Source organism: Canis lupus, chromosome 4 (genome assembly GCF_048164855.1).
Source record: "Canis lupus baileyi chromosome 4, mCanLup2.hap1, whole genome shotgun sequence".
Taxonomy (NCBI): domain Eukaryota; kingdom Metazoa; phylum Chordata; class Mammalia; order Carnivora; family Canidae; genus Canis; species Canis lupus.
The window spans coordinates 1,435,385-1,462,272 of NC_132841.1; the positions used below are offsets into that span (position 1 = coordinate 1,435,385).

Here is a 26,888-nt window from a genome sequence, read left to right on the forward strand (position 1 = left end):
GGTGGGGGTGTGAGGTCCTGGAAAGGCAGAGCTGGGATTTGCTGGGATCACTGGCTCCTCCCACCCCAGTGATGCCCTTGACCCTGAATTAAGAGGGATGGGGATCCCTGGGTGGCGCAGCGGTTTGGCGCCTGCCTTTGGCCCAGGGCGCGATCCTGGAGACCCGGGATCGAATCCCACGTCGGGCTCCCGGTGCATGGAGCCTGCTTCTCCCTCTGCCTGTGTCTCTGCCTCTCTCTCTCTCTGTGACTATCATAAATAAATAAAAATTAAAAAAAAAAATTTAAGAGGGATAGCTCAGGCTGTCAGGGAGGTGTAAAATGGAGAGTAAGTGGTGTGGAAGAAATGAGAGCTGTCTTCCTATCTTCACGACATGCCACGTGATGAGGGGGTTTGGTATTATGTCTTCTGTTTCACTGTTTCCACCGTATTTACATAAAATTTTAAAGCCATATGCCTCTTGCATATTTTTGTCTGTAAATAGTTTCAATATAAGTTCAAAGGATGTAATTTCCCGCATATGCCATATGATCTCTGTTCATTAAATATATTTTTTATCAAAACTTTGGGGGCACTTGAGTGGTTCAGTTGGTTGAGTAGCTGATTTGATTTCGATTCAGGTCATGATCTCAGGGTCAGGGGATGGAGCCCCACATCGGGCTTCAGGCTGGGCAAAGAGTCTGCTTCTCCCTTTGCACCCCCTTTGTACTTTCTCTTTCAATAAATAAAATCTTTAAAAACCCCAACTTTGTAGTGTAGATTTTTTTCATTCTCCTTATGGAAAATGTATATACCTTATAATCCAATTGGCAAAGGCAGCCCTCATTGCTAATCAACCAGATTTATTTACTTTGTTAGAAAAAACCTGACCTAATTTTCCAATTTAAATACATGTGGTCATACATATTCTTATGACAACCACCTCACCTTTGAATTCTAATTCATGAATAGATTAATGGATGGATGGATGGACAGATGGACAGATGAATGGATGCATATATGGATGGATAGATAGAAGCAGCATGGAGGGATCCCTGGGTGGCTCAGTGGTTTGGCGTCTGCATTTGGCCCGGGGCTGATCCAGGAAACCTGGGATCGAGTCCCACGTCGGGCTCCTGCATGGAGCCTGCTTAAAAAAAAGAAAAAAAAAAAAGAAGCAGCATGGAGCTTTAGCAAAAGTTTTTTCTCCGGATAAAATAAGACACTGCTCTCTGAATATTTCTTTGAAGCTCTATTTGTGTTTCTGCTACAAGATACTTTCTGAGGACCTGTGCATTTTAAAAATGTCCTTTTGTTTGTTGCCCAGATTATTTGTGCACATGAGTGAGCTTCAGGCTGAGTGAGAAGTATGTCAGGGAAAGTTGGAGAAAGGCAAGTGTAAAGGAGATGATCTTTTAGGCAGGTCAGCTTTGAGAAGGAGGACCTGTGACAGTTGAGGATCTAGTCCATGACTTCCTTAAACTGACCATACTCTAGTGCTCGCTGGAAAGTCCTTACACTGATACCCAGGTACCCAAGGTAGAAGATCAGTGGCCCAGAGGAGAAGGCAACAGACAGTGGATAAAGTGTAACAAACAATTAAAATCCTCTAAATGCAAAGTGGCCTGCTTTACTTGATGAGTTTCTTGTCATTGAAATTATTTGCATCTGGGTGGTCAGCTGTGAAGCATGCTATGGAAGGAGGGATCCTTGCATTGAGTATAAATTTGACTGGACAATATTTAAAGGATCTTTTCCAACTAAAGGATCTAAGATGATTTCACTGAGAAGTGCTCAAACTTTGTTAGTGAGCTAAGATCCTGATCTTATTTTGGAATCCTGAAAGAAAACAGAGGAACCCATTATCTTTTAATAAACAATGAGTGTTTATTTTCTTTTTATTTATCTCTGTATCTCTGTTTTTACACATTGGTTCTCTCTTCTAAGTGAAAGTCACTTCTGTTTGCCAACTCTTAGCTAACACGATGATCTTAACAGTACACAAAATCACTTCTGTAACTTCAGAAGCAAGAGGGTCTCGAGTCAAATTAGAAAACATATATGAAGTTTCTATATTTGATGTCAACAAGGGGAGACATGAAGCATGAGGAAGGGAATTGAGGTTTGGTGGGAGGGGAGGGCAGAGAGAAAGGTTGGTATATTACCAGAGTTTTCCCACCCTGATAAGGAAAATTCAGGCATGTTTCTGATACAACCAAAAAGGGAATGCAGTTGTGGCAGATAGCCTATGTGGATTTTCCAGAAGTTTCTAGTAAGTCTGATCTTGAAGCTGGTGGGCATGTGGATTGGTGGTAGAGGGGGTGCACTTGGGGGATATCACGTATCTGATTGCTGCCTCACAAATGCTCCCACTACTGTTGTGAACAACTAGAGCTGTGTCACTGACCCCATGGCAGGAAGGGGGATGATTTTGTACAATGCTACTGGGAAAATACTTAGCTTCCGGGTCAGTGGCAAGGGGCTGGCCTTTTTCTATTGTTCTGAAGTTAATTTCAGAGGTGGCCCTTCTCTGTGATGTCAGTTACAAAGGTACTCACCGTAGCCGGTGGGTAGTATTGGTTTTCCCTAGTGGTCCCTACTAGTTATGACCTTCCTCTAGATTTAGTGGGAACCTCTACTGACTCTTTCCATTTCAAGCTAACCTAGATAGCATGCAATGCAGTCAACTGTTTCTAAATATAGCTGTCCCTGCTGTTGGAATCTGTTAAAGTGGTCAGATTTCTAAAGGCATTTTGTATTCCAGAAGCCAGGGGTGGTGGGGGTTGTGTCACTTAGAGATCTGTCTGTATCCATGTGCCAATAATTTAATGAAATAGATTACTTTTTAAAGATTTTATTTATTTATTCATGAGAGACACAGAGAGAGAAGCAGAGACACAGGCAGAGGGAGAATCAGGTTCCCTGTGGGGAGCCTGATGTGGGACTCGATCCTGAGACCCCAGGATCACACCCTGAACCAAAGGCAGATGCTCAACCACTGAGCCACCCAGGGGCCCCAATTAAATAGATTATTATTAAAATTTCATTGACCTGATCAAATTACAAGTCAAGGAATCATTCCTATGGAGAGTGTATGAATCACCACTGCTTTCTATTGGTTTTCTCAGCTTGTAAGCAGCTATCTGTAGCAGAAGGACAAATTCCATGTTTGTCATCTTTATGAATTAATTGGCTCAGAAAGATAAGCTAGTTAAGAGAAGGGAAAGATAGTATTAGTTATGAGAAAAGCACTGCCTGGGGTGAAGTCAAATCCATACCCAGCCTACCTTGTTACTGCAAATAGTTTCTTCCAAATCCAACAAGTAAAATCACTTAAAAATCAAAATCCATGTTTTTCATGGAAAAGAACAATTGGTAAAATGAATTAAGGACTAACTATGGTAGATACATCATTTACAAACAAGGTATTATGAGAGATATATCATTTAGTGAATCCAGAGCATTAATACTTTTTATTTAAAACATCCCCACTGCATTACACTGTCTAGATTGAAGAGAAATTCAATGAAGAGACGCCTGATGTGATGATTTTGAAGAATTACAAAGATGCATATCCAAAAGATGACAGAAATGGATGTAAGCATCATTGTTGTCACTCTTAGCTTCAGTATTGGCCAGCTCACCCTACTTTTGAGGTGCCTGGGGGCTCAGACCCCTTGCATGGTGATCTGGTCTTGTATTCATCTTTACTTTTTCAGCATGCTCAGGGCAAACTTTGGATCCTATAAAATATCTATCTTGTGAAAGCATGCATTTTCCCCCCAACAGAGCTTTCTGATTGCTCAAGTATTTTCCAATAGCAAATGGGCAAACAATTGGTGTCAGAATAGGCAAAGTAGTGGCGTGCAGGATGGAGTGATGAATGCAAATCTTTTTTTTTTTAAATTTTTATTTATTTATGATAGTCACACAGAGAGAGAGAGAGAGAGAGAGGCAGAGACACAGGCAGAGGGAGAAGCAGGCTCCATGCTGGGAGCCCGACGTGGGATTCGATCCCGGGTCTCCAGGATCGCGCCCTGGGCCAAAGGCAGGCGCCAAACCGCTGCCCCACCCAGGGATCCCAATGAATGCAAATCTAAGTGGCATGTCTCACTAGCTGTGTGATCTGAAGTCAGCTCTCCTTTGTTTTTGTTGCAGTATTAAGTTGGTAGTTCTCTTATGAACCAAGGTTAAAATACTCTGTTTATAAAGCACAGTACTGAGGAGAGTGAGTTCTACAATCTGAGGCTCTTGTTTCAACATGATTCTCATCAGTGTCTTCATAGAACTCAAATGAGAACCCATCTTTGACAATTATTGCTTATGACTAATTACTTCTGCCTTTTAATAATGTGAATGCTGTCAGTTAATTCTTGCGGAGAATAACGAGTTCCACTGGAAGATACATGTGGCATCTCCAAAAAACTGAAGCAGGAATCAGGGTGAAGGGCGGTGTGCAAAGATGCCCAAAGAAGACCACAATTAGACCAGTGAACTTCTGCTCCAAAGAGGAGCTGGCTGCATTCCCTTTACAACTCTGTAAGTGGTCTGGATGGCAGGATGTCTCTTCCAGAAATGTGCTACATGCATACTGTTCCTACACTTAACTTGGTAAGGTATAATTTTAATCAAAAAAATAATTCAAATGAACGTTTAATTGTGAGAATATTTAAATCAACTGAATGGTCAATTAAGCCCAAATGACCAATCCTATTTTCTCACTGAAACATAATTTAAGATTTCACAAACGTTTGTGTTAACTAATTCACTCAGCTTGCAGTGGGTAGTCCTGCTTAGATACAAGTAATAGATGCTTAACCCAGTGCCTTTAAACTAAAATGTTACACTTATTTGATGAGTACCCGGGACAGGCAAAATATGTCCGAACAACCGTGCTCGGAAGAACTGTGGAGATGGAGCTGGACCGGAGCTGGACCTTGGAGAAATGAGTGACAGAGGGCATCTTTTTCTTACCTTTCTTTATCTCTCGAATCTCATTCATCTCATTGTTTTCTCCACATCACTTTCTGATGTGCTGATATGATAAAACATGGCTGCTAACTAGTGTGTCACCCTCCTGGCTACATGAGAGGAAACTGACCCCCAGAGCCTCTATTCCTCAAACTAAAAATTCTATGGGAAATTTTTTGATCAGTCCAACGAGTTACCAATCCCTGGATTAATTGACTGAGGTCAAGAGAGCAGAGTTGTTTTACAGAATTGCTTCCCATGTAACCATTCAGATTAAGAGGTAGCAATTCCTTCCAAAAGCTATTTATCATTTCCCTCCAATGTACCTCTCAGTTAAAAATCAACTCATGCCTGGTTGATCTTTCCAACATTAACATGTTCTTATGACTCATTAATTTTTCCATACTCTCAGCCATTGTTTTTTCCTCCCTATAGTTATAGGTTATATCTAATACATTTATGTAGCAAATTATGGGAGACTTCAGTACAACAGAAAGCTTTTCTTATTCAATCTCTGTTAATTTCACATGAAACTGCCTGATCATAGAGTGTAAGAAAAGTAGTTCATTTTCTAGCAAGTTGGATAGATCTCCTTAGGAATCATCATAAAATGGAACATCAAATCAGACAGGGGTTGCCCTAGTGTTGAGAGCATGTGTCCAAATCATAAGCCAAAAATGAGGATTTAATTAATGATAAAGGAGAGAGAGAGGGACAGAATTAGAGAACGTTTTCTTGCTCTTATTCACAAGATGAATATCAGGAAGTTTCCACACTCAAGAGGCATTGTTTGGTTTTTATGGTACATGCTGTGCACAAGAGCCATAAATTAACCAAGAAACACATTAAGAAAAAAAAATTCACGTCTCTTGCTAAGAGTGACTTCGGTTGGTACCTGCACCTGTAGTAACTTTAAAGTTGGTGTAATGAAATACTATGCTTGATTTTCATTTTCAGTAAGAAAGCATTTCTGATGGGTCCAAAGAAACAGAAAGAAAAGAAAAAGATGAGCATTTCTTTTAAAAGGAGAAAAATAAAAGCCTTTGTTAATGTATCTACCTAGAGAGAAGTATGTTTCCTCACATATACTTTTGGAATAAGGACTGCATGTGTAGATAGATTTTACACGTGCTTAATATGCATCCCTAACACATTATTGTGAGTGTTTTGGGTTATGACAGTAGAAATCTTGGTTGTGGAAGAAAATTCTGGTGTATATAAAAGAGAAAGAGTAGTCAGTGCAAATACTGGCCTCGTTAAGAATTAGCCCTTCTGCACGTTCTCCCTTTCACACAACAAATGGCTGCTGCTGTGTAGACCTTGGATGATAAAGAAAGCAAACCCCATTCTTTGTTTATTAAAAGTTTTATTTCCTTATTTCACTGTTAAACTCAGTATAATATCACCACAAAGTTGCAGGCATCATTTTATAGTACAGACAATGGATATATTTTCAGGAGAAAGAATGAGCGTGGCATGTGGCATACTTGAAATGCCTACTGAGGAAGGGGTGGCCACCAGGTCATAGAAATGGGTAAATTCAGTGCCTTTGGTAAAGATGTGGACACTGTTTTAGATACAACTAGGATACATGCCTTTTGCTTACAAAGCAAATATAGCCATCTCTTTTTGGACAGTGGTTTCTCACTACATCTTCATGAACAAGAAGGGTGTGACTACTGAATGCATCGTAGATGCTGCCCACAAAGCTTTCTGCCCACAGAAATCAATGTGTTGCTCAGCAACTTGGGAGGCCCATTCTCATTTAATTATCCCTCAAACCTGCACCAGCTTAGTTCCTATGTGTTTAAACAGAAAGAAAAAACAAAAGAGGTGTTGCTTGAAATGTTGCCTACCATGGCTCTAAGCACAAAGCCCCAAGGAAATTTCTCTGACGGTTGGTACATAGGTGTCTGAAAAGCCCACGGACTGGATGAGGAAGGGAGATAAGACAGGACTTTTGTTCAGTTGCTTGCAGAACAGAATGGATTCTTCCCTAACTTCCCATGCCAAGCAGAACTACATGCAGTCAGGCTTTACACTCAATGACAGATCTTCATTTGCACAAACAGAATACTGATCTTCATGACCTCTCCAGGCCCTCTCAGTCTTCTCATACAGGGACAACTGGAGAGGACTCCAGAGAGTTGACCAGTCTGGTCAAAAGATCCCGAACTCTAGTGATAAAAGAGATTTGATTTTTTTTTTTTTTTTTCCTTTCTGGACTCTTAATTCTGTCAATGACTTCAAGTCTGTTTAAATAGTCCTCCTTGTTGCTTAGTAACATTTTCATAAGCTAATAATCATCACATTTTCCCTTAAGTTACTTTCCAGGCTCAGTGACCCTTGACTACAGTAGCAGTGTGGGGCAGGGGTGTGTACATAGTTCTGATAAGTGTCTGTTACATGGATTATAAAGACTTTACATTCAACGTTCAACAGCATTTATCAAATGTCCACTCTTTGACAGACACTGTGCCAGCCACAGGAGACAGACACATGCATGAGATCCACTTGGTGGCATCCAGGAACTCACAGAATTGAGGATAAAAATAGTTTGGGGCTGGGTGTGAAAATTGTAGAAGTGTTAAGTATTTTCGACTTTGAGAAAGAACGGTAATATGCTTTGATATTCAGGGGATTATTTATTCTAGGTTAAGAATAGGGTTACTGGATTTTGATTTGGGGGATGGTCAGGGTTGTTAACACTTATCTATTGTTGAGGCTATGGTTTCGTTTTGCATTTGCCTTTTATGTAGGCAAAAGATCTTGTGTAACTCAGATCGGGGGTGCCACCAGCCCGGGCCAGAGTGAGAGGGCCAGACCTCAGCGTTCAGTCTCCGTAGTTCTGCTACGACCACCACAGGCCTAATGTCCTCCTGAAGCACTGGTTCTACCCAAGTGCTTGGTGTCCACATCTACACATCCAAGTGCACCGTCTACCTGGGTGTGCGAGGCTGCTAGTGTCACTATGTCCACTGAATGTCAGGAATACCTGCCTATTTCGGAGCCAGTCTGTAGGACATGGTGCAGGATTAAAGTTGCACTGATTAGAGTGGCTGTAACTAACTTGTCTTTGTTCATCTTTTGTTCTCTCCTCAGCCCCCTTTCTCAGGCAGGAACACTCAAGCCAGAGAAAGGGAACGAAGTTGACGTCTCCAGTTCTAAGTTCTATTTGCAAATTCAGATACTTGCGTTTTGTCATTTAGTACAAACATCTGGAGGCAACCCAGAGAGTGTAAGCAATGTGTCCGGCAGAGGACATGTTAAGTCCCTGGTGATAGACCTGGGCCGAGAACTCAGGCCCCCATGCTGCCCCTTCTGCCTGCTAAGTCTAGTGCTTCTTTCTGCCATCTTCACTGGTCCTCTGAAGGTGAGGGACAGTGATGGATGGTCCAATTTCTCAGTAATATGTCCCCTTCTGGGAATCATCTCTACTCAGGTAAGTATGGGAACCTGGAATGAGCCCCAGGCTCTGTGCTTGTTCGTGTGGTCTGGATCAGAGTCCTCCACCAGCCTGAGCCCTGGCACTCTTCTGCCCTCCTGAGGGCGACCTGAGGCACCCTCCACATCAGACTGCCTTCCCACTTCTCACAATCCATCCTGAGGGGCTCTTGTCCCTCTCCAGAGCCATGAACTTGCTCCATCTTCTAGAAGGCCAGTTGACAGAGGAAGCTGATATGCTTGAAAGTCTTTACCCACTGCAGCTTCTAATGCATAATGATGTGCTTCTGTTTGTTTTCTCTGTCAGAGTGTAGAACTAGGATATGTGAAAGCGTGAACAGAGATGAGTCAAGGCTGCATTTAAGGCAAGGATGACTCAGGATAACGTGGAGAGCCAGCAGAGACCACAGATGGCTGAGGGGCCAGAGAAGAGAGTCAAGGGAGGTAGGGGACCAGACAGGTCACTTCCCTTATCCATCGGGAAAGGCCTGGAGAACAGAAGATGGGAGAGGGGATGTACATGTGTATGCATGTGAGCGTCAGGGGCATTTTTCATGTGCGGCTTATTTCAGGCTTAGGTTTTTTGCTCTTTCCATTAAAGTGAATAATCATGAAAACTCTGCAAACCTCATTCATGTGGAATAAAATAGGTTGGGGATGAAGACATTTTGATCTTAAGTAAATGCCAAATACCCTCTCACATCCACCCATTTGGGAAGTGCATGAGTAGCTGTGTCCAGTTATAAATGCTCCTACCACTTTGATCACCCATATCCTAAATCCCTTATTCAAAAGAGTCAAAAAGAGTCTATTTTTCTTATTTTCCTTCTCTGAAAGCATCCTAAGAGTTGGTTCTACCTTTCTATAAACACAATCAGTGATGAGCATAGAGAAGCAGCTTTCATCCATAAGAGATTTAAAAGTGGGGAAGTTCAAGCAGAGTGGCTACTGACCTTCGCAGTTATGCCAAAGCTCGGGGGTTCTCCATTTCTCGAATTAAGCGCTCTCTAATTTTGTTTGAATATTTCAAACAGGGAACAGCCCTTTGGGAGGAAGGCAGCAGAGAAGTTTCAAAGAGAAGAGAAATTACGGAAGTCCTGGGACACTCAGGTCAGCATTCACATCTTTATTAGTGCTAGGCCAACGGGAGCAGTAAAATATAGATGCAGTTGCTCACCAGACGCTTCACAGGTGGGTCACAGAACATTCCGTAGTTTGCTATATGTCTTAGAAAATAGTCTCTGGTTTCTCTTGTTCTTTGGTTGAATGTGCCCCCCCCCCCCAAAAAAAATTCTTTCAATTACGCTGATCTTTTTTTTTAAATACCCTTGTCATGTGATTGCAAACACCACAGGGGAGGGTTGCCTCCTTCAGTTCCCATCAGGTTCAACTAAAGACTGGTTTTAAACGTTCACATCAACGTTACAGTTGGCTTTTTATTACCCAGGAGTTAGGGACTTGTTGATGCCAGCAGGGTGGCTATCTCCTTCTTCTCAGCCTCGTGAAAAGCTCAAGAGATTTACTCATGGCCCAAGTGCACCCGAAAGAATTGCTTTCAAGGGACACCACAGCTGAAGACTGAAGAGTAATATTTATCAACGTTAAACGACACTTGGTGAAGTATGCATAAATATTTCTTCATATAAACAGAGCACGAAATTAAATAGTTCAGAAACACAAACAGCACTGAGTCCACATCCACTGTCGTCAGCTGTAAACACCAGCTCACACTGAACACAAAAGCAGCTGCTACCCTGGCCCTGGGTCCGAGACGTGAGGCTCTGTACAAGGTGAGATTGCTTCTCGGCCCTGCCACCCCCCCCACCCCTCCCGTTCCCCACACAGCCCTTGCAGAAAGGAAAAGAAGGTAACCCCAACCACTACAGCAGTGACAAAAATGACAAGCAGCGGCAGCACCCCTCCCCCCATCCCCAAATACAACATTTAGCTTTTGGATCAATTCCAAGGGGATACAGAACACATTTTTTTTTTCTTTTCTTTTTTTTTTTTTTAGAAACGGAAGGAAATCAACCAGAAGCAATACTTTTCAAAACATTCATATTTTCTCCAGAGGACACACGAGTTCCCAAACCCCACCTATGCCTGGGTGAAGGTGACACAACAAACCCTGAACAGCACTGGCCATGGCCAAGCAACACAGGCCGAACCCTCTTCCATCTAGAAGGTGCCCGGTAGCAAGAACGCAAAGACCACGCTCTCCTCCCCTCCTCACGATGTCACTTCTGCTCGGCCATATGTATTGCTGGGTGTGACACTATTGACTGGCTTTCAAGCAGTTTGGGTAGCAGAAATTTTGTTGGGAAACATTCAAACATAGATGATTGAATTCAAACTTGTGGCTGTGGTTCGTGTTTTGAGCTCAGAGGGACCCCGATCTCATTGAGCTTTGTGGAGATCAGCAAACTGCCCTGCTTACACTCAGGGTCTGGTAAAGCCCTGGTGCTGCATCTGCTTTGGGGTGGGTGGGTGGAGGGGGTGGCCGCTCTGCACACACCTGCTGGAAGGGCCTGGCCACGCTCTGCTGCAGGTTCCCCAGGGTGGTTTGTGGAAGAAAATGCCCTGGTTTCCAAAACATTACATTGATGTTGTGTTAGGATCCTAGAGAACTTCAGTCATCAGAGTATTAAAAACATATATTGCAAGAATGATTTGCCAGCTCAGTGATTCCTGCTATATATATATATATATATATATATATATATATATATATATATACACACACACACACACACGCACACACAGTGTGTGTGTGTGCAAAGTCACACACACACGCACACACACATATATATACTTCTATATTTTTATTGGTATGAAACTGGAACTGCACAAAACAGTACTTTGCAAGAATCAAGTCCACAGATGGGGTTTAACAACACACACCAAAGAAAGACAGAAAGCTCTACTGGGACAAGGAGGTTCAGCTTTGCAACATATGAAAGAATTTCAGAACCATGGATTCACTAGCCTGATGTGTCCCACATGGGATGCAGATCACCACGTTTGGGATCTCGGAAGGAACATGGCAACTGAGTCAGCTAGGTCTGTGCCTCTGAGATTCCAGTGGTCACGGGAACTCAAAGAACCCAGCAGATCAATTTGGGTATGTAATTGCTATGAAACAATTTTTCTTTTCCTCTTTAAGAAAAAACACCTTAAAAGTCTATTTCAGGATAAATTTCTTTGTATTCGGTAAGACGCTTTATTTTCTTTTTTGCTGAATTGGTATTTGACTTTCTATATTAAGATGGATTTATTCAATGGGTCAGTAAACAGGCAGCTTCCTTTATATCTGGGTGATTAAAAAAAACAATCCATTTTTATCACCCTTGGAAATCACCCCCACCCTCAGCTCACACTCCCCTAAGGTTTGTGGGTTGATGTGTGCGTTTGGTCACTGTGATGGACAGAGCCTCCCTCTACGAGGCCTGCTCGGGCATGCGCTTGTGAAAAATGACTGACTGTCTCTGCTGGTACTGCTGCTTGCGCCGCTTGCGTTTGTCACACTGACACAGCAGCAGCATCTTGAAAGTGGTTCTGAATGTTTTGTTACACAGCGCATAGCACACGGGGTTCACCGTGCTGTTGATGTAGCACAGCCAGTAGCCCAGATTCCAATAGGTTTTGGGTATGCAGCTGTCACAAAAGGTGTTCACCAGAACCATGATATTGTAGGGGGTCCAGGTGATGATGAAGGCTAGCAGGATGGCACTGAGGGTCTGAGCCGCCTTCTTCTCCTTGATGAGGGACATCCGTTTCCGCTTGGTGATCTGACTTCTGGTCTTGAGAGCAAATCTCTTGGCCAGGGTGGCTTCCTTGAAGGACAGAGGTAGAGTGGCCGTGGTCTTCCCTGCTGAGGAGTTGACCTCAGACATCTTGGTCGGGTCCACGGCTGACTCTAATTGGATGGGAAGCTTGGAGAAGCTCTTCTGGAAACTGCCTCCATCGTCTAGGCTCTTCTGGGCCTGCAGCTTGCTGCCTTTCCTGTCCAAGTCTCCCAGCCCCAGCTCCTCATCAGGCACCTGCAGGTTGTCTGCTGAGGGTAATTTGGTGGCATTGAGGATGGTGCTGTGACCGGGCAGCTTGAGCACGATCGAATAGATGGCTCTTGTCTCAGAGCCGATGTCTTCCTCATCGGAGGAGGCAGAGTTTTCCAGGGAGGCAGCGGCATCGTTGTTATTCCAGCTGTCACTGCTGCTGTGGTCTGGGTCCATCTGCTCGGTGCTGGGCTTCCAGCTCTTGGTGGCAAACCAGAAGTGGCAGCGGCCGTACTTCTTCCTGGCCGAGCGTTTCAGGCTCTGCTGCTGGAGCTCATAGCTGCTGCAGCTTCGAGAGCTGCCTGTGGGGTGGACGAAGTTCTCGGCCTCTGCTTCCGTCCCAGACGCCTGCAGCCCGGCAAGCTCTTTGGTACGTTTCTCGGTCTCCTTATAGATCCTCCAGTATAAAATAGTCATGATGGTGACGGGCATATAGAAGGCAGCGATGGCCGTGCCGAACGTGATGGTGGGCTCGCTGAGGAACTGAATGAAGCACTCTCCGGGCGGCACAGTTCTCTTCCCGACAAAGTACTGCCAGAACAAGATGGCAGGAGCCCAGAGGATGAAAGAGATGACCCATGCCAGGCCTATCATCACTCCAGCTCTTTTTGTGGTTCTTTTGGCTCGGTAGGTGAGTGGCCGCGTAATGGAAAAGTACCTGTCAAAGCTAATGACCAGGAGATTCATAACGGAGGCGTTGCTAGCCACGTAGTCGATGGAGAGCCACAGGTCACAGGCCAGGTTTCCCAAAGCCCATCGATTCATGATGATGTAGGTGGTAAACAGGTTCATGGAGATGACCCCAATGATCAGATCCGCACAGGCCAGACTTAAGAGGAAGTAGTTATTGACTGTCTTCAGCTGCTTGTTGACCTTGAAGGCCACGATCACCAGGATGTTGCCGATGATGGTCACCAAGGCCAGGATGCCTGTTAGGAATGCAATGAAGACCACCTGCCAGATGGTGTGACCTCCCAGCGGGTCACTGGTGGTGTCATTTGAGGAGGACAAATTTCCAGCTGCCTGAGAAATGTTGTAGCTGCCGAAGTGAGTGACCGTGCCTGGAGGCAGCCCTGCGTCCAAGGGGCCATGCACCCAGGACAAGCTGATGTTTGGAAACAAAGGCGAGGTTGTACTGTTAGTGTGCAAGGTCATTGTGATTCTCGGACATAGTCTGGAGAGATAAGAGAAAAGACGCAGTTAGAGAAACATCTGCCTTTGTTTGATTGGTTTTTTGCATCGCACAATTTAAAAATACATGGGAGACGGCTTACAGGATGCTCACTCTCAGGCCGGAAATATCCAGCTCTTTCTCTTACTTCAAAGGTAAGGAGATTAGAGCAGGTAGTTTGATTTGTTTGTGCACAGTTAGCTGGTGGCATGCACCGCATTCTCCTCATTTCTAAGTGTACACCACGTCCCCTTTCACATTATGCTGTCATCAAACCAAATCTCTTATTATTTTTTCTAAAGATTTTATTTATTTATTCATGAGAGTCACAGAGAGAGAGAGAGGCAGAGACACAGGCAGAGGGAGAAGCAGGCTCCATGCAGGGAGCCCGATGTGGGACTCGATCCGAGGACCCCAGGATCACGCCCTAGGCCGAAGGCAGGCTCTAAATCGCTGAGCCACCCAGGGATCCCCAAATCTCTTATTTTAAAGAGAAGTGGTTGTTGGGGGAACACTTGGGTGGCTCAGTGATTGAGTGTCTGCCTTTGGCTCAGGTCATGATCCCGGGGTCCTGGGATCGAGTCCCACATCAGGTTCCCCACAGGGAGCCTGCTTCTCCCCCTGCCTGTGTCTCTGCCTTTCTCTCTGTGTCTCTCATGTTATTCATAAATAAAACCTTTTAAAAAAATAAAGATAAGGGGGAAAATATGAGATGCTTCTAGGCTACTGATGCAGCACAGCTTTATCATCACGCTACTCGATAAACTGATCTTATTCGTCTGCATTTTTTCCACCTGGGCCCATACCTATCCCAGGCTGGAGAAATACACAGTGTTAAGGAGACAGCAAGCACTTAAGCCTCCCTGGCATGAGCAACATCAACCCAGAACAAGTGTAATTCACTTTGATTTGTATCACCTCTTTAAGATGCAGATAGAAAAGCAGCGTATTGGTTCTGTATGGTGGTTGATAGCGGTATACAAGGCAGCTGTCATATATTTGATAATATGCAGGATCTTTTTTTTAAATTTTATTTATGATAGTCACACACACACACACACACACACACACACACACAGAGAGGCAGAGACACAGGCAGAGGGAGAAGCAGGCTCCATGCACCGGGAGCCCGACGTGGGATTCTATCCCGGGTCTCCAGGATCACGACCTGGGCCAAAGGCAGGTGCCAAACTGCTGTGCCACCCAGGGATCCCAATATGCAGGATCTTTGCCAGAATATTCTGAATGGACCCCACCAGTTTTGAATATTTTCAGTATTTAGATATTTTAACTTTAGTGCTGAGAAAGTATTTTAGCACCACACGCACACCTTTGGTACAAAGACTTGCAAAATCGCAATTAGTTCTTCAAACACTTGTTAACCAAGATACATAAATAACTAAGAATCATTAGAGTGGATGCATCACCGTAAGACCCCTGTGCTGTCACAGAAAGTTCTAGGTGAGACTTGCCCCATCCCCTCAGATCCTCCGGGGTTGTTGGCCTAGGGATGCTCACACATCACCAGCCACTGTGGACTTGACCCAGTAAATCATTCCTCAACGAGTGTCAGTCAATGAGTTCAATGTCAGATAATCCTAGCAAAATACTATTGAGAACACTTGTGTTTCGGCTTTTGATTTAAAAAGTGGTAACTATAAACTCTTATGTACAAATATGTACATAAATCACCTGGCAAGAGCCCTGGATCAAGCCTTTAGACATCGCATATCACAACAGTCTCTCAACAGACAGCGGTCAGATTCACACACAGCTGTTTGAAATGGCCTCAGCACAGAGTAGGAAGACTTTGCAGTCCCAGTGGCATAGGTTCAAATCTCAGCTCAGCCACTTCCTGGGGTGGGGTCTTGGGTATTAACTTTTTTTGACTACCAGTTTTCTCATTGAAAAATAGAAATAGGCATGCAAGCTGGTACAGCCACTCTGGAAAACAGTGTGGAGGTTCCTCAGGAAGTTAAAAATAGAGCTACCCTATGACCCAGCAATTGCACTACTGGATATTTACCCCAAAGATACAGATGTAGTGAAAGGACAGGACACTTGTACTCCAATGTTCATAGCAGCAATGTCCACAATAGCCAAATTGTAGAAGGAGCCATGATGTCCTTTGACAGATGAATGAATAAGAAGATGTGGTCTAGATACACAATAGTATATTACTCAGCCATCAGAAAGGAAGAATACCCACCATTTGCTTCGATGTGGATGGAACTGGAGGGTATTATGCTGAGTGAAGTAAGTCAATTGGAGAAGGACAATCATCATATGGTTTCACTCATTTGTGGAATATAAGAAATAGTGAAAGGTATTATAGGGGAAAGGAGGGGAATTGACTGGGAAAATTAGAGAGGGTGACAAAACTCCTAAATCTGGGAAATGAACAAAGGGTTGTGCAAGGGGAGGTAGGCGGGGGGATGGGGTGACTGGGTGACAGGCACTGAGGAGGGCACTTGATGGGATAAGCACTGGGTGTTATATGTTGGCAAATTGAATTTAAATAAAAAATTAATTAATTGATTAACAAAGAAAAATAGGAATGAAACATTTGTATAAACTGTTGAGAAATTTCATCTAGAATTCAATAGTAAGTGGTCAAAAAAAGTTTGTGTCTCCAGGCAATGTTCTAATATGTGTAAAGTACTTAGTATGGAGCCTGGCACAGAGTGTGTGCTTTATAAGCATAGGGTCTATTGTTACTTTACTGTTCTTTTTATTGAACAATGAACTCACTTTGTTTTGGCTTTCAGATGCTCAAAGTTCAATACAGTGCAATAATAAATTATTAAAACAGAATATATATTGGACACTTCCTAACTGGTACATGTTGTGCAAATCACCATATGTTTTGTCTCATTTAATCTTTAAAATAATCACATTTTATAAAAAACAGAGACACAGAGAGCTAAGTAATTTGTCCAAAGATCAAGCTAAGGAGAGGGGAGAGATTCACACCTAGATCGTCTCAAGCTCACCACCTCCTAGCTCCATGGTGATGTTTCTCTAACTCTCCACTAGCCTGTCCAGATGCTGCATAAAATGAGCCTCTCCTAACTGGCTAAAACTCATATACATCTTCAAGTGGATTTATTTATTTATTTATTTATTTATTTATTTATTTATTTTTAAAGATTTTATTTATTCATGAGAGACAGAGAGAGAGAGAGAGAGAGAGACGCAGAGACACAGGCAGAGAGAAAAGCCGACTCCATGCAGGGAGCCTGATGTGGGACTTGATTCTGGAACTCCAGGATCATGCCCTGGGCCTAAGGCAGGTGCTTAACCACTAAGCCACCCAGGCGTCCCTTCATGTGGAATTAATGTGCACATAAAAATTAATGAGATACTGTTTGTCACCTAAAAGATAAGCAAAATATAAACGATTGGATGAAGGCAGTATTGAGGACAGGGTGAAGGAAATAATTTCATGGTCTCAGCTACAGAGTAAATTGGTCAACAATGTGAGATGTAATTTAGCAGCATTTGTCAGAATAATGCACAAATACCCAGATCTCAGGAGCTGACAATGTGTATGTGTAGTATATATGTATTGTGGGTGTGTGTATAAACATAAAGTACATGGTTGGACATACACAATCTTACATACACTTGCATACACATATATACTTGTATGTATTTATTTCAGCACTACCTGAAATAGTAAAAAAATTAGTCTAAACATTCTAATGTATTGTTCTATTACAGAGAAGAATAGTTTAAGGACTTCTGTATAATCCATACATGAAATCTCCCACAAGTCACCAATTTCCAATTACAGATAATGGATAGAGTTTTCTTCCTTATTTCTTTTCACTCCTCTGGGTTTTATTAGGTGCAATCAACTCATCCTCACCTCCAACTTGTTCCCACTGAAGGATGTCCATATTTGGGAGGTGCTACCTGGTGTTTGGGTAGTCAACTGCATTTAGTTTCTTCCCAGATGCAAATGCAGAAGATCTATCTGCTCTCTCCCTCTACCCGGTTCCTGGGTCCCCATGGTTCCTCAAGGTGTCTTCCCATCTTCCATATCACACCTGCACCCATGTGGATAGAAGAGAACAGACTTCTCTTGGACCAGACATAGAGTCCAACATCCCATCTCTGAGGTTTACAGTCACCTCCTCCTGGGGAGGCGAGGGACTCTCTGGCACCCTCCACTACTTGTGCTCCAATGAGTATTCTTCACATGATCACCCTTAGTCATGGATTTCTCTTCTACCTGCCCCATAACCCTGCTAATCTTTTACACATTCTTTGAACAGCTTTATCTCCCCGACAGCTTTCATCCCAAAGCTTCCTGGACATAGCGGCTGAGTTTGTGTCCTTGCTTGGGTGGGACTGTGGCCTGTAGTACATTCCCTCCTTCTTCCTGCTCCTCCTCTCTGCCCCAGCCCCTGCTATGTGCTCTGAATCTCACACAACCTTGCACAGCACTTTTTAAAAAAGCACCTTCTAAGTCTCTGCCATCACGTCCCATGGAGTTGATCATGTTCATAGCTTTGGCCTGGCAGATTTTCTTGTAAATCACTATAATGGCCAATAACCCCAGTGCTTCAAATTTGTGTTGATGATACATCTGTCTCCTCTCTTCTTTGTTTATTCTTGTCAATGCCATGCAGTGGATATCTGCTCATCTTTCCTTCAGCCATTCTTTTGGAAATGCCCTGTTATCTACAGTATGTATTTCTGGAAGGGCATCAACCACACAGCCCTGACTCCTCTACCTCAGCAACATGAAGAAAACATGCAAACAGGATCAGTAAGAGTAAATTTAGGGAGCTGATAAGGATTCTGGAAAGAGAGAGCTTCTCTGTCCTTTGGGATTTCTAGGTACTGGCAACCTATTTATATCCACATGGAAAATCTGAGAAGCAAGCAAACATGGAGGAGAGATATGGGGGAAGGAGAGAGATGGTAGGCAATGTGGAGCACAAAGGCAGCATGATCATGATGTCCTCTCAAACCTGGTTCTAGCCACTCTTGACCCTGCAGGTTATGGGAGCCAACCATTTAGGTAATTATGACTGGTGTTATTGAATTCAGTTAGTCAGGACTCTCCTCTCCATGAACTTACCTTCCTAGATGAGATATGGCATATGAATAAAACAGTTTTTAACAAGCACCAAGTATTTTAGGCAATGTCAAATTGCTCCCTGCAGGGAATCACATATTTGTAAAAATTCAAGAGCATGGGCAGCCCGGGTGGCTCAGCAGTTTAGTGTCGCCTTCAGCCCAGGGCATGATCCTGGAGCCCCGGGATCGAGTCCCACATCAGGCTCCCTGCATGGAGCCTGCTTCTCCCTCTGCCTGGGTCTCTGCCTTTCTTTCTCTCTCCTCTGTGTCTCTCATGAATAAATAAATAAAATCTTTAAAAAAAAATTCAAGAGGATATTAATTTGCTAAGTTAACCAATGTTAGTGAAGAATAGAAGTAGGAATTTTAGAAATATACCTTAGATCAATTCTTCTCTTTTGGTTCATTTTATCCTGTGGATCTGTTGAGCACCACAAATTATATAATATTCCATTCCAATTATACTTTGTTGGAACACAGAATATAAAAGAAACCAGAATTGAGGGAAAACACCCAGGACTAGGACTAGATCTCCATATTGGTTTCATTAAGTACCCATTCTGGTGCTCCTGGAGCCTAGGGGCTTCTTGGCTAATCACTAGAAACTCTCACAAACTGTCGGTGATCTTTGATCTAAATTCTTTGGCATATCTTTGGCCATTGTTCTTATTATAATTCAACACCAATTCAATATCTAATACCCCTTAAAAGTTTCATATATATGCTTTTTCTTATTTTAAAAATATTCTAGTCTCCATCTATCACACCATGGATATAGATTATGAACCGAGCAAAAATTTTACCTTTGCCAAAGTACCATTCAAGAAGAGTAACCTGTAATTCCCCATGTGATACAACATCCAAAGGACAATAATTAATAAGTTAATAATCATGTATTCACTTCAGATAACTACACTTGTCTCCTGATATCTTCATATGTGAAAGCAAAAAGAAGGATGTGAATATGTCATTGAGTAAAAGAAAGCCTTTTGAATAGGAAGCATAAATTATGAGCAAAGCACATCATTAAAACCTGTTATGGGGAAGCTCTGGTAGCCCAGCGGTTTAGCGCTGCTTTCGGCCCAGGGTGTGATCCTGGAGACCCGGGATCGAGTCCCATGTCAGGCTCCCTGCACGGAGCCTGCTTCTCCCTCTGTCTGTGAGCCCCCCCGCCTCTGTGTCTGTCGTAAATAAAAAAAATTAAAAAATAAAAATTAAAAAAAACCTGGTATGACTTATAGCTATGAGGGGAGAAATGTCTAGGAAATCATGGGCACTCCTCCAATGCTATAATACAATGAGATGCATTAACATCACTTCTAGTAATAAATAGGATGCTGATGTTACCAGAAAGAATTTTTCATTGGGAAGAAGCAAAAGGTAGTTGAGGAACCATGGTCTTCAGAGCCTATTTGATTTGGATTTGAGTTTTGGTTTGGCTGAGAAGGTGTACACACCTGGCACTTGGCACACTTGGCAAAATGCCCGACTTCTCTGAGACCGCATTTCTTCCTCTGTAAAGATGGATTACCTGTGTGGAACCACAAGAACCCCGAAGAACCAAAACAATCTTGAGAGAGAACAACAAAGCTAGAGGCAGCAAAATTCTTGATTTAAAAATATATCACAAAGTTATAGTAATGAAAAGAGTATGATACTGGCCTAACGACATATAGACCAATGTAACCAGAGAGAGTGCTTAGAAATACATCCATGTATATATATGGTCAACTGATCCTTGACAGGGGTACTAAGGACATGCAACAGGAAAGGATGGTCTCTTCCACGAAAGAAGCTAGGAAAACTGGACAGCCTCATAAAATTAATGAAACTGGAGCTCAATCTTATACCATACACAAAAGTCAACCCCCAAATCAACACAAATTGGCTGAAAGACTTACACATAAGACTTGCAACTATAAAACTCATAGGAGAAAACACAGAGTGAGCTTCATGACACTGTTCTTGGCAATGTCTTCTGGGTATTTATCCACAAGAACTGAAATGAGCATCTTGAAGCGCTCTCAGCACTTCCCTGTTCATCATAGTGCTCTTAACAGTAGCCACCATAAAAAACAAACAAACAAACAAACAAACAAACAAACAAACAAACAAAAAAACAGTAGCCACCATATAGAAACAAACTAAACATCTCTGGAGGATGAATGAATGAAGAATATACAGTGCGTACATACTGCGGAATACTTTCCAGACTTAAAAAAGGAAATAATGCACTATGTGACAACACAGATGCACCTTGAGGACATTGGCTAAGTAAGATAAGCCAGTCACAGAAGGACAAATACTGTGTTATTCACTTATCTGAGGCATCTGATAGCAGAACTCAGAAGCAGAGAGCAGATTAGTGGTTGCTGAGTATGGGGGGTGGGGGGTAAGGGAAAGAGGAGCTACTTACTCAGTGGGCACATGTTATAAAAGATGAGTAAGTGCTGGAGACGTCTTGCACAACAGTATGTCGGCAGTTAACAACGGTGTGCACTTAACATTTTTTAAGGAGGTAGATCTCATGTTAAGTGTTCTGATCACAAGAAAAACAAACCGAAACTCTGGAATACCACCACCTGCTCTCTGTGGGTTATGAAGAGGGTAAGGAACATGGTGTGGTAAGTGAATTCTTGGAAGTATTCGCTGATATACTGCCTGCCTCCCACCAATGCCAACTTCTTGTGTCCTTGGGATTGGGTTGTTACTGCAGGAACACAGGGAAACCATGCTCAAAGTTTGCTTTTTATTTATTTATTTTATTCCTTTTTTAAAAAAGGATTTATTTATTTATTTGAGAAAGAAAGAGACAGAGACAGAGGGAGAAGGAGACAAGCAGACTCCTATTGAGTGAGTAGCCAGACATACGGCTCGATCCCAGGACCCTGAGATCATGACCTAAGCCGGAACCAAGAGTCAGATGCTCAACCAACTGAGCCACCCAGGTGCCCCTCTAACTTTGCTCTTTAAAGTACACTCTAAACATTCTGGTATAGACAGAGTTTAAACATTTAAGTTTTTGAACATCAAGGAATGTTGTACTGGCCTAAATACACGGCAAATACAAAAGGTCCCTCCTCATCCTATTAAAGTAAATTGATACAACAAGGTGATTCAAAAGGATCAATCCCATGGAAAAAGTATGTACACCAGGAGCCAGCAGTTTAATTTCTAGGTATGTGTCCTCTAGAAAATCTTGCAGAGAGTTAATAATCATGCATTCACTTCAGATAACTACACTTGTCTCCTAATATCTTCATATGTGAAAGCAAAAAGAAGGATGTGAATCTGGTAGGTGAATATATGATTGAGTAAAAGAAAGCCTTTGAATAGGAAGTGGAAGTTATGAGCAAAGCACATTATTAAAACCTGTTATGACTTATAGCTATGAGGGGAGAAATGTCTAGGAAATCATGGGCACTCCTCTGATGCTATAATACAATCCTATAATGCTATAATAATACAATGCTATATAATGTGTATATATATATATACACACACACACATACAGTTTAAATATAAACTATATATAGTTAATTATATATATAGTTACAGATATATACATATATTTAGAGAAAGTTCTGAGAGCTCTAAAAATATATTGTTGAGTAAGAAAAAACAAGTTGTGGGGTGAAGAATAAAAATGATATGGCTTAGGCACAATAAAACATACAAAAATAGTATATATCTTATATAGACATTTATATATTTAGAAGTCTCATAAAAAGAAAGAAGCAAATCCTACACTAGCACTGATGTCTTGGACGGGGAACACGATGAGGGTGAGGGTGACCAATAAAGAGGGCTTCAGCTTGATCTGTAAGGTCCCTACTGAGAAAAACACACGTTTCCAAAGCCAGAGGGATGCAGGGAAGAGAGCTGAAGGGAAGATCCTGGAGTTCTTTTTTTTTTTTTTTTAAGAATTTATTTATTTATTCATGGGAGACAGAGAGAGAGAGAGAGAGAGAGAGAGGCAGAGACACAGGCAGAGGGAGAAGCAGGCTCCATGCAGGGAGCCCCACATGGGACTCGATCCCGGGACTCCAGGATCACGCCCTGGGCCGAAGGCAGGCACCAGTCCGCTGAGCCACCCAGGGATCCCCAGATCCTGGAGTTCTGCCCCCTGTCCTGGCGCTGGTTCTCCAGGATGAGGGTCAGGAAGAACCATGGCTGAGGATTGGTGATAGTAAATAGTAAGGAGTAAATAATAAATAATAAATAGTGAATGGATGTTGTTCTAAGATGCTAAGTGTGTGCTGATTCCTGATGCAGAATGGGGCCTGAAAATAGAGATATAAGTTGTTATATAAAAATAAAATTCCTGAGGCGCCTGGTGGCTCAGTCTGTTAAGCATCCGACTTTTTTTTTTTTTAATATTTTATTTATTTATTCATGGGAGACAGAGAGGGAGAGAGAGAGAGAGAGAGAGAGGCAGAGACACAGGCAGAGGGAGAAGCAGGCTCCATGCAGGGAGCCTGACGTGGGACTCGATCCTGGGTCTCCAGGATCACACCCTGGGTTGCAGGTGGTGCTAAACCTCTGTGCCACCAGGGCTGCCCAGCATCTGACTTTTGATTTTGGCTCAGGTTTTGATCTCAGGGTTGTGGGATTGAGCCTCGGGTCGGGTTCCGGGCTGGGTGCAGCCTAAGATTTGCTCTCTTTCCCTTTCCCTCTGTCCCTCCCCTTGCAATCTCTCTCTGTCTCTCACTCTCAAAAAAATAAATAAACAAAGTAAAATAAAAAATAAAATTCCTACTCCCTTATCAAAACATTAATGGATTGAAAAGATGAAATGCACTTTATGCATAAAGTGTTCACGTCCTATCTGGCACACAGCACATCCTAGTCCTTCTGTCTGTCATGGAGCTGCTCTCTCTACCACTGTGGGGGCCTTTCTTCTCTTCGTTCCTCAGAGGGGACATTTGCAGGGGCCATGTCTCTGCACAGCACACATCTTCTATCTCGAGTGGGGTGCATTTCTGCTGGTCCTGCTCTAGTCACAGCGAGGATGGATCTAGTAAGGGGGTGTCCATATGTGGCCAGGGAATGAGATCCCCTCCTCCTCCAACTTTCACTCAGGTCCTGGTTCCTGAGATATTTTCCACAACTTTCTCTCTGCCCGTGTGCCACATTCATCTACTTAAAAGCATCCTCGAGCTCTGGAGGTTCCACGATGGAAGTCTGGCTGATATGACATCAGAGGAAAGCAACGGGAAGGTCATAAAATCTTCCATAAAGAATATCTAAAAATATTTACTGGACATGAAAGTCACCTAATGTCTTCCCTCACATACACCTGCCATTTCCTAAGTAATAAGTAATTTCCTAAGAACCGGCGGTCCTGGGTGGATCCCAATGAAACAGTGATAAATGTGGGCATTCTGTTTAAGAAGGAGATAGGATTTCCATGTGCCACACTCTTCCTCATCCTGACCCAACAGGCCATACACTGCAGAGCTTGTCCATTTCAGATCAAGGGTGTTCAAAATCTGTGTTGACTTACTGGTGAGGAGAGCTAAGGGAAGCCCTACTTTTAATGCTCAGGAAGAAACAGGTGTGGGAACGGGGACCCCTGCGAGCCTCCTGACCCTAGCACCTTGTAAGTAATCCTAGGCAGAAGGTCTAGGAACGCAGCCCTCAAGGGCAGAGGGGGTGGCCTGGGAGGAACGGAACAGAAACCGAGGGCAGATTTCCATCCTGTTGGGTGGGAGCCCGTGGCGGGTGGTGGGACACCCAGGGCATTGCTATGGAGGTGTCCGGGCTGCACACCTTGGGCAAGAAGTGCAAAACTGAACCTGATCCTGCCAGTGGGTGCTGACTTAAACGCCTTCACTCCTGGATTCTGGAGGAAGACCTTAGCCTTCCATGTGGATTACTCACATCCGTGCATATAGAGGGTGGTTTTTTTACTTCATCTCTGAGGTGTATTTTTCCAGACCATTCTCACCACATTCTATTTATGAGCACATACAGAATTGATTCACTGAGTTTTTCAAAATAGAAGTCAGAAACCAACTAGTGGGCCAACAGGAGAATAAAAAAAGAAAGAAAGAAAGAAAGAAAGAAAGAAAGAAAGAAAGAAAGAAAGAGAAAGAGAACCAAATAGGGCATGTCTCATAAGACTTCTGTCAAAGACACACCCATTCATATATATAGTCATGATGTCAAATGGAATTTATACTCTAGGTCCTGGTCGGCATTGTTTGAAAGCCACTGCAATGAACAGTTTGGCATCTTCTATTAATATTTAAAACTAGAAAGTGAACCAAAATGCGAAGTAACTATTTGAGAATACTAAGTTTATGGGGAAGTAAAGGATAGTTATGAGAAACATACCCCCTCTAAGTTGTAGAAAGCCTTTTCTGGGACTGTAAATCTGTAAGATATCTAGATGGAATTTTAAATTTTAAAATATGTAAATATCCAACGTGAAAACACATGTGCAAATGCTTAGAGAAACCTGACAGGCCAGTATAAATGTGGGGCATGTTTTTAATGTTGCATTCCAAGAGACAAAGTTCTCTCATTTTCTATAAGCCATCCTTGGCAGTACCCATTCTGAAAAAACATTGGGGGTTGTCAATTTTTAATCCTCCTGAAATTTTAAAAAGTGCAAATTAATTTATTCTAGAGGTCTAAGTTAATGCCACCTCTAGTATTATTAGTACTATTATTTTAATCGTGAAAAATCATGCAAAAAAACCCAAAAATACCTTTGCACAACCATGCTTTTTCCTAAGATCAGCTAATTGGTGCGTCCTCCATATTCCGAATCCAGTCTGCATCATTTCCAGGGCTTGCTATGGGTCTCTCTTCACCTTTTTGCTAAGAGAGTCTCCGTTTTCTGTCATAATTCGTACCATCATCCTCAGCCGCTAAAAGACTTTGCCCCCCCCCCCCCCGCCCCGTCAAAAAAAAAAGACTTTGCCCCGAAGTTGGGGGAGCGGCAATACCAAGGTCTGCCACGAGGTGGCACAGCAGACTCGGAGCAGCGCCGCGGCCGGCAGGTGTCCCGGGCGGTGGCGGGGCCTCGACTCCGAGCCAAGCCGTCCCCGGACGGATCCAAGAGGCTCAACAGACCCACTGCCATCAAACGCGTCTTTTTCTTCTCTTCTTCTTTTTTTTTTTAAGTCTGAGGGTTGACTCTTCGACCGAGAGACTGGAATGTCCAGGAATGTAATGCTTGTAATGTCCTTTAAGGTCCCGAAGCTTTATTTGCATGGTTTATTCCGCATCGTGGTGTTTCCAGTGAACGTGAAAAGGGGCGGCCTGAGGCGTTCTCTGCCTTGTTCACCGCGTTCCGGTTCGCGGCCCGGCCCGGCCCGCCGGAGGCTCTGTGTGGAGAGACGGCGCGCCCAGGTGCACAGGCTCTGCTCATGCAGAATCTGATGGGGCCTGTAAGTACGAGTGCACTTTTTATGACTTTTTGGCGAATGGGATTCAACTTCGATATTGACTTTTAAAGGCGATGGGGCGATCTAAAACACTTCTTCAGGTCGTACTCGTCTGCACAAGGGTGCGGGACGGGGGGGGGGGGGGGACCACGGGGGGGGGGGGCTGCACCTGCGCGGGGCCGAACCGGCCGAGCCCGCCCCAGGAAGTGCGTCTACGACGGCTGTATAACAAAAGAGGATTCTTCCTAGAAAAGAAGTCAACAAAAAACAAAGGGAATCCGACCTTTGCGGACTCGCACAGCCAGGACCAAACTTCCCGAACTTCGCTTTTGTCTTTCATTTCGAGCTGCCAGGAGGAGAGATGCGCCCTAACATGGTGCAATTGCTCACGTCGCAAACAGAACATTCCGGAATGCCAAAATGAGAATAAAATTTCACTTAAAAAAAGAGAAAGCTTGTTTATAAAATGATGCATTACACTGCCTCCCCTGCTTGCTGCCTTGCATAGGTTTTATGCAATTTGACAACAAGAACGAAGGGTGCCTTGCCAAGGGCTTGCATCTCTACTGCGTGTGCGCAGCCGTGGCTGCTGAAATAGCACGGTTTTACCTCCAGGACAAAAGCCTGCTTTGGACTCGTTGTCTGCATCAGCACGGTCAAGCCCCAAACCTTTAGTTAATAGAATTTCTAGAGAAACAGCAAGAAGTAGAAAACAAACAAGAAGCAGTTCTTTTTAAACAGAGATCGGGCCACTTTGCCTGGAGGGGCCAAGTCCCTATC

The 26,888-nt window shown here is 43.3% G+C and overlaps 2 protein-coding genes and 2 long non-coding RNA genes across 16 annotated transcripts in view; 2 read left to right on the plus strand and 2 right to left on the minus strand.

Annotated features, from left to right (window-relative positions):
- Positions 1 to 10,747, plus strand: part of LOC140631718 (uncharacterized) — a 27,130-nt gene extending 16,383 nt beyond the window's left edge. For 2 of the 4 annotated variants that reach the window (XR_012029207.1, XR_012029209.1), the window contains 5 exons: positions 8,053 to 8,188; positions 8,702 to 8,838; positions 9,429 to 9,585; positions 9,892 to 10,184; positions 10,409 to 10,747. This is a non-coding gene — a long non-coding RNA (uncharacterized lncRNA). The remainder of the gene's footprint in view (positions 1 to 8,052; positions 8,189 to 8,701; positions 8,839 to 9,428; positions 9,586 to 9,891; positions 10,185 to 10,408) is intronic. The other 2 variants (XR_012029208.1, XR_012029210.1) reach the window with 2 other exon arrangements.
- Positions 1 to 26,888, minus strand: part of LOC140631715 (transient receptor potential cation channel subfamily V member 3-like) — a 541,542-nt gene that overhangs the window by 36,924 nt on the left and 477,730 nt on the right. The window lies entirely within an intron of this gene.
- CHRM3 (cholinergic receptor muscarinic 3) lies at positions 9,506 to 26,145 on the minus strand. 3 transcript variants are annotated; one of them, XM_072822901.1, is made up of 2 exons: positions 25,428 to 26,145; positions 9,506 to 13,623 (listed from the first exon to the last, which is right to left on the minus strand). In XM_072822901.1, exons 1-2 carry the CDS (start codon positions 25,439 to 25,441, stop codon positions 11,832 to 11,834), a joined length of 1,806 nt encoding a protein of 601 aa, XP_072679002.1. In that variant the 5' UTR covers positions 25,442 to 26,145; the 3' UTR covers positions 9,506 to 11,831. The 3 variants fall into 3 exon arrangements, with proteins under 3 accessions (XP_072679002.1, XP_072679004.1, XP_072679005.1); XM_072822903.1 differs by lacking the exon at positions 25,428 to 26,145 and adding an exon at positions 20,169 to 20,190; XM_072822904.1 differs by lacking the exon at positions 25,428 to 26,145 and adding an exon at positions 17,492 to 17,514.
- On the plus strand, positions 25,708 to 26,561 carry LOC140631721 (uncharacterized). The gene is made up of 2 exons (XR_012029213.1): positions 25,708 to 26,111; positions 26,358 to 26,561. It is a non-coding gene; the product is annotated as an uncharacterized lncRNA (long non-coding RNA).